Source organism: Tupaia chinensis, unplaced genomic scaffold (genome assembly GCF_000334495.1).
Source record: "Tupaia chinensis unplaced genomic scaffold, TupChi_1.0 Scaffold000292_1, whole genome shotgun sequence".
In the NCBI taxonomy this organism is placed as follows: Eukaryota; Metazoa; Chordata; class Mammalia; order Scandentia; family Tupaiidae; genus Tupaia; species Tupaia belangeri.
In genome coordinates this window covers 2,925,824-2,933,057 of record NW_006159777.1, presented here as the reverse complement: position 1 = coordinate 2,933,057, position 7,234 = coordinate 2,925,824, and the positions used below count along the sequence as shown (strand labels likewise).

The 7,234-nt window shown below is 50.4% G+C and overlaps 1 protein-coding gene and 1 pseudogene across 1 annotated transcript in view; both read right to left on the bottom strand.

Annotated features, from left to right (window-relative positions):
* Window positions 1–1,752: 1,752 nt before the first annotated feature.
* LOC102479018 (60S acidic ribosomal protein P2 pseudogene) lies at window positions 1,753–2,078 on the bottom strand (annotated as a pseudogene).
* Window positions 2,079–4,386: 2,308 nt separating this feature from the next.
* The window catches only part of PRDM10 (PR/SET domain 10), a gene marked incomplete in the record, with an annotated part of 96,385 nt that continues 93,537 nt past the window's right edge, over window positions 4,387–7,234 (bottom strand). The window contains 1 exon segment of the mRNA XM_014588650.2: window positions 4,387–7,218. Coding sequence (XP_014444136.1) covers window positions 7,134–7,218 — 85 coding nt within the window.

Genomic DNA, 7,234 nt, shown 5'->3' with positions numbered 1-7,234 from the left:
AGGGGTGCGCAATAGATTCCAGCGGGCCTGCGGGTCCTACAGGGACTTCCGAGCGCAGGGGCGTCAGTCTTCCGCCGGCCGCGAGTCCCGGCTGGTAGGCGCGGAGTGCATGCGATTTTTTTGGCCGACGAAGTAGAGATCCTGCGTGCATTCCCGGCACCTCCACGGGGCTGTTAGACACAGTTCAAAGTAGAGGACAGACGCGGTTTCTGGAGGCTCAAGGTGCAGAACGCTGACCTTGCCTTGTGACCCCGCGTGTTCTCATGCCTCCCTCCCACCCCGGGCCTTCGACTTCTAAAAGTAAACTTTAAAATAAACCCCCTCGGGAGCCAGCAGGCGGCGTGGTGGTTAAGGGCTAGACACTCCCACATGGCCGAACTCCGTTGGTGCCTTGTTTTCTCGCTTTCCCTCTGTCTCTTTCTGGTCAAATTAAAACAAATGTGGTCAAGTTGAAATAAATGAATGAATAAATAAAATTAAATAGATTTTATTTTTAAAATAAAATAAACCCCATACTGTTCCTCTAGTTAAATATCTAGGTCCTCTTTGGTCTCCAGGTTTTACGTAGAGCAGAGCGGGTCCTCAGAGATCGTCCTCAGTACTCTGGCTGATGGGAACCCCAGGGGGCCGGTTTAAACAAAGGGAACTAGACTACAGACCAGACTGATTTTGAATTGAGAATAGTTTTGTTCATGGTAGATATTTCCCACGAACGCTTTTCACACTGACACAATGTTTGTACACATGTGTGGGTGCAATTAGATTTTTCAGAACAACACGGTGTGTACTGATCAAGTAAGGGGCAGTTAGTATAGCCATCATCTTAGTCATTTCTCACTGTGTCGGAAGCATCCAGAATCATCTTAATTTCTCTGAGATACACAGCAAATTGTTATTAACTATACTGACCTGCATTTTATAGCACTAGAAATACACATTCCCATAAGCAATGAATGAGAGTTCCGGGTGCTCCCTGTCCTCGCCCACATTTGGTGGTGTCAGTGTTCTGAATTTTGGCCGTTCTCATAGCTCGGTGGTGTTGTTGTCTTAATTTATACTTCCCTAAACATAAGATGTGAAGCATCTTTTCCTAGGCTGCCCTGCCATCTGTATACATTCTTCACGGAGATGTCTCTGAAGGTCTCCAGCCCACTTGTTAGTGTTGTATTTTCTCATTGTTGAATTTAGGTGGTCTTTTTTTTTTTTTTTGGAGAGGTTTTCGCTATAGGGCACGTGCGCTCACCAGACAGACAGAGAGAGACATAGAGACAGAAAGCGAGAAATCACCCCCCCAGGGGGGGATGGTCACGCCGCAATCCCTTCTCCTCCATTCTCCTCTCGGGATCTTGGGCACGCGCGTACACGCCCCCGGCGTGAGTTTTAAGCTACCGGGTCCAGGACGCGAACCGCGGTCGACCACCTGGGAATCCAGTGACAAAGCCATTACGCTAACTGCTGGTCCCAAGTTTAAGTGGTTTTTTATCAGGTATGTCTTTCTTGAATATTTTCTCCCAGTCTGTGGCTAATTTTCTAATTCTCTTGACATTTTCTCTGACAGAACAGGGATTTTTAAATTTAATAAAGTCCAATTTATTATTCCTGTCATTGGTCACATCTTTAGTATTGATTTATTGTAAAAGATCATCACCAAACCAAAGTCATCTAGATTTTGTTCTGTGTTACCTTCAAGGAGTTTTATGGGGTTTTTTGTTTGTTTATGTAAAAAGGCTTTATTTGCAGGGAAGCAGGTGTTTAATCAAATAGGCCAAATCCCAAGTCATCGTCTGACTCTTCAGACTCCGCCTCACCGTTCTTCTCTTCAGCTGCAGCAGGGGCAGAGCCAGCAGCAGGGGCTGCAGAGATGGCCACAGCCCCGCCAGTAGGCACACGGGCAAGCTTGCCAGTCCCTGGGCAATGACATCTTCAATGCACTTTCCATTCAGCTCCCTGATGGCCTCGTTGAACTGGTCTTCGTCTGCCTCGATGCCCACGCTGTCCAGGGTCTTCCTGAAGGTCTTGGCGCTGGGGGAGGTGCTGCCCCCGAGGGCGGCCCCCAGGTAGGAGGCGACATAGCGCATCCCAGCCTCGCGGACAGGCCTCACCGGTGCGACCTCAGGTCAGCGGTGCCAAGCCCGTTTTATGCTTTTGCATTTTACATCTAGATCTAATCCATTTTTAGTTAGTGTCTGTAGCAGGCGTAGGTCTGTCTAGACTCATTTCTGTTGTTCTTTTAGATGTCCAGGAGTTCTGACACCATTTCTGGAACAGACTCTTCTCCATTGTATCGCTTTTCCTTCTTTGTCAAAAACCAGTTGATTATATTAATATGTATGTGGGGCTATAAATAGGAATGAAAATTGTAGTAGGGTGTGTTCCATAGCCTGGTGGTTAAGGCAGCCAGACATCACCTGGTCAGTCACATGGTTCGAGTCTCAGACCAGGCAATTTGGAAGATCTGTCAGTTAAGTGTTTGTGTGTGCCCAAAATCCCGACAGGTGAAGGGGAGGGATTGTGGCGTGACCGTGCCCACTGGAGAGCGCTTTCGCCCGTTTCTCTTTCTGGAGAGTACACACACCCTCTGGCAAATTTTTTAAAAAAGTAAACACATAAAACAATAACATAGTCACTTCTTACTACTATCAAGCATTACTTGTGCAATTGTGTGTCACACTTTTTATTTTAGTTTGCTATAGGGCACATGTACTCGCTGGAGAGAGACAGAAAGAGAGGAAAAGTGAGAAATCGGCCCCCAAGGGGGACGACCAGGTCGCGGTCCCCTCCCTCCGGTCTCCTCTCCAGCTTTGGGCATGTGTGCGATGCGCCTGGCATGTATTTCAAGTCAGCAGGTTCGGGACTCGGACCGCAGAGTCAGCCTCCTTGGCCTCCACACCCGCTGGCCCGTTTATGCCGCTCTAGGACGAGCCACACTCTCCCTGGCATCAGCACACAATGCTGCGTCACTGGCTACAGATGTCCCCGCTCCCACCACCCTGTGGGACCCCGCTCACCTGCCACCTCCCATTGTCCACAGCGGCATGACCTGGTGTGTGACTATTTGAAAATGGTTCTCTCTCTCCTCCCCTGCCGGAAACCTGGGGGACGGGTACCCCGTATTCACTGTGAGAACCTGGTCAAACCCCTGCAGGTGAAACTCACCAAGGGCAGGCCTCCCTTTCTCTGCAGAGACTGGACCCCCGAATTTTCATCTCTCAGGTTTGCCCACTGAGTCTGCAGCAACTCGTCTCTTCCAGTTCCAGGCTTCCTAACCCGGACGCTAGATCTCACGGAGCTTTCTGCTCATGGGTTTTACATGTGTTTCCATGCGTGTGTGTGGGTGGTGCTCACTTAGGCAGGGTCACTGCGTTGCCCACACTCATGCTAAGACTATGGGTGTGCAGCGCTGGCTTCACTTTAGAGGGCCAAGAACGAAACCCAGGTGCCCCTATCAGCTCGCTGGGCAGCCACACTCAGCCTGGGCTCTCACCCCTGGACCTGCCGTGGGCTGTGCTACCGTGGGCTGTGCTGCCGTGGGCCATGCTGCCGTGGGTCGTGCTGCCGTGGGCCGTCCTGCCGTGGGCCATGGGCTGTCCTGCCATGGGTCGCCCTGCCATGGGCCGGGGGCTGGGCTGCTGTGGACTGTCCTGCCAAGGTTTCAAGCGGCAAAGTTGTGACTCTCTGTATTCACCTGGCAGTGTCTCCAATCCTGGGGGCAGCAGTGAACTGACTTCCCTAGTGGAGCTAAGAAGAGTTGCTGATGTTTCAGCTTGTTCAGCTTTTTACTTGCTGTTAGGATGAAGTGGCCTTTTCTTTTTTCTTTTTTCTTTTTTTTTTTGTAGCAGTTTTGGCCTTAAGGCACATGTGCTCCCTGGGCAAGAGAGAGAGACAGAGACAGGGACAGTGAGGGGGAATGTGAGAAACCATCACCCAGGAGGAGCGGCCATGCCATAGTGCCTTCTCCATTCTCCTCCCAGGATCTTGGGCATGCACACACATGTGCCCAGCATGAGTTTCAAGCCACCTGGTCTGAGATTCGAACCACGGTACGCCACGTGGGAGCCCAGTGACACAACCGCCACACCACCTGCTGGCCCCGAGGTGGCACTCCTGAGTGTCTTACAAGTTGCATGGTAATATCTAAAGAGAAAATTGTAGTCCTATTCTGGGGTGAGACTGTGTAAATAAGTCACACTACAGAACAGTCGCCAGCTAGAACTGGGTGTTCTTCGTACAATGTCAAACATCTCGCAAAGTATAAATCAAGAAGGCACTACACACGACAGGCGCACAGAAAGGGGAAACCGAACCATCTCAGTAGCTCTCGCAGTTTCACACATACAAACAAGAAACACATTTATTAAAAAAAATATTTATTAATTTTTACACCTGCTGGGTAGCACAAGACTATTAACACTATAACTCACCGAATGTACAGTAAATGTTCACATTTAAATAACAGGAGAGCGTTCAACATTTCCAACAAGTGGGTCCGCTTTAGCATCTCACGAAGTGCTTTTCAGCCCTAGGTATCTTAGAGTTGTTCGAAAGGATAATTCCAAGTCAGAAAACAATTCAAGAAGATCGAAACAATGGGTTTTTCCCCAAAAAATAACATGAATTTTACATGATGAAATACCTATTTCTGTGGGTATAAATCAAATAATAAATGTAAAATATATCTCCAACCTACTCCGGAATACCCACACTGCACTGCATGAGGTAACAGTGTCAGCGTGTCAGGAGAGGCTGCGACATACAGTGGCCACGTGTGTCTTCCATAGCAGGCCTTCAGCGGGCGTGTGCTCTGCCTCCCTCCAGCCCAGCCCTCCTGCACATGACACCCTGACTGAGGTGCATAATCCTGCCCTGAGCACAGTGGTATGTGGCCTGCCCACCACCCACGTCTCTGGTTGAAAAGATACAAATTCGTTTGGGTCTTTATTTATTCCACGTAAGGACTAAAAATAACAAGGAAAAAAATTAGAAGGAAAAGAGACAAATAGGTCCTTCTGAAGCATCCTCCTCTGTGTATTTCAAAACTGAAAATGACTGGCATAAGGCAAGCATTCCATTCAGTGATGGTTTTCCATTTTAACCAGTAAGTTCTTCCTGAGGGTTGGGAGATGCCTTATTGGTTCGAGTTAAAAAGAGCCCAACAGGGTCAAATTTATGTTATAAAAACTGAAACTGGACCTTTGGAAACATCTAATACCCTTCGCCTAGCAAGTCTTCCCAAATTAGACACTAAGAAGTGGACACTCCGGACCTCCGTGGGGCTTTGGGAACTAGAGTCTGCATTCTGTGACTCTGTCCACGTTTTCCGTTGGAAACATCGACATTACGTCTTCGTCACTAAAAAGAAGAGTCCTTTCACTCGCCACCTGTTTATGAAGTGCCCTTCTCAGGCCTCTTAGTGCCCATGCTTTGAAGGGGGAACGAGGTCCCAAACTAAAGTGCAAACTCTACATATTAGTAAAGTTATTTCGACAGAATCATTAGTTTTCCAGAAAGGCATCTTTAGCATAAAGAAATGACTAGACTTCTTAATTTGTAGAAGCAGTTTTACCTAGGACTGTAAATAAGATAGATTAGTTTACTTCATTTAAAATAGAATTAGATCTTTCTGTTCTGGAGTGATTTTCTACTATGCAATAATTATTCTAAAAATGTGTTTGTGTCACAAAACACTGCGAAAACACACAGACCTCTGACACAGTTGGTGTTTACGACTGGAACGTGCCAATAAGCAGGGGGCACTGCTCCTCCCTGCTGAATTCATGGCAAACGAGCCCCCAGCAGAGACACCTACGAGGACGGTGACCTCGTCAGGGGTCAGGTGCTTTTTCCTCTCCCAGCTGACAGCTCAGTGTTCATGAAGACTGGCTCACTCCCAGGTCCCTGTAGTTATACTAATGTATTAGAAATGGTCCCTGCATGCTCGCTGCTCCCCCCTGTGGAGCTGGTCACCCAGGGGGTCCAGGTACATCGCCATGTAAAGCTCAAGGTGCTAAGGAATAAGGCAGCCCCCATCCGTCCACCTCTGGAGAATGTTCATTTTAAGACAGCGTTGGAAGTACCAAAGTACACAGAGCAGGCTGGGCGGGAGTTCCGTCCCTCAGCGAGGACACAGGCCACCTTTACCGACCTCCAGCACGCGGGTCCCGCCACACAGGACGAGGTTCCGGTTCTCTCTCCCCCCAGTGTGTGTGTGTGTGTGTGTGTGTGCGTGTGTGTGTACATGTGTGCATGTGTCTGTACGTGTACACGTGTACATCTGTGTACCCGTGTGTGAGTGTACGTATGTGTACATGTGCATGTACTTGTTGGCGTGTGTGTGCATGTGCATGTGCGTGTAGGGTGTGCGTGTGTCCACACATATATAAACATAAATAAGTCACCTTTCTTGGCACCAGCATCTCCCCCTGCACATAACCACAAGCAGAGACTGGCAGGCAGGCAAGGCTTCCATGTGGGGGCTGAGGTCTGCTCCTGTCGGCCTCCCCGGGAGCCCACCTTTGCAGGGTGTTAAAGTAAGAATGATCAGGACTGGGCCGCGCCGTGCAAAGCACTACCGACAGTCCACAGAGTTACCCAGAGGAGGAAAGCTCAAAGAAAAACGTGGACCACAGCTCTCTTTGGGACATCAATGCCCCCCTTTCCTTTCCTGCTTTTCTTTTCTAATTCATAGGCTCCCCCTGTTGAATTTCTGAGAACTCCACTCCCAAGGCGAGGTACTGCCCTAACACCCACCCAAACACCCTTCCCCGGGGGTGCCGGTGGTGCCGGGGGTGCCGGTGGTGCCGTGGCTTGGAGTCAGGAGGCCCACGGCCCCGGGCGCGGCACACCGTCTGCACCTTTGGTATGAGCACGCGGCCCGCTCGGTGTCTGCACGCGGGAACGTGAGGCTGGCCAGTGTGTCGGGAAACCGAGGGAAGGGCAAGGAGCTCCCGACCCTGCTTCCCCCAAGGCCCTCCTCCCGCGGCAGCCACCCAAGGGCCCGAACGCCGATGCCGTGAAGATGACCGCAGCAGGATCGACGCCGGTGGCTGTGAGTGTCAAACTCCTGAAGGAACACAAAGCTCAGGGGCCTATCGGGGTCCGGTGTCGGCGCAGACGACCGAGTGTCGGCCGCCCAGCTAGGGCTTGGCGATGTGCACCTCGCTGCCGCTCGTGGCTGTGATGATGTACTGCGTGGTCGGCGGGGCGGCCGGGTGCGGGGGGCGGGGGGGCCCCCGCG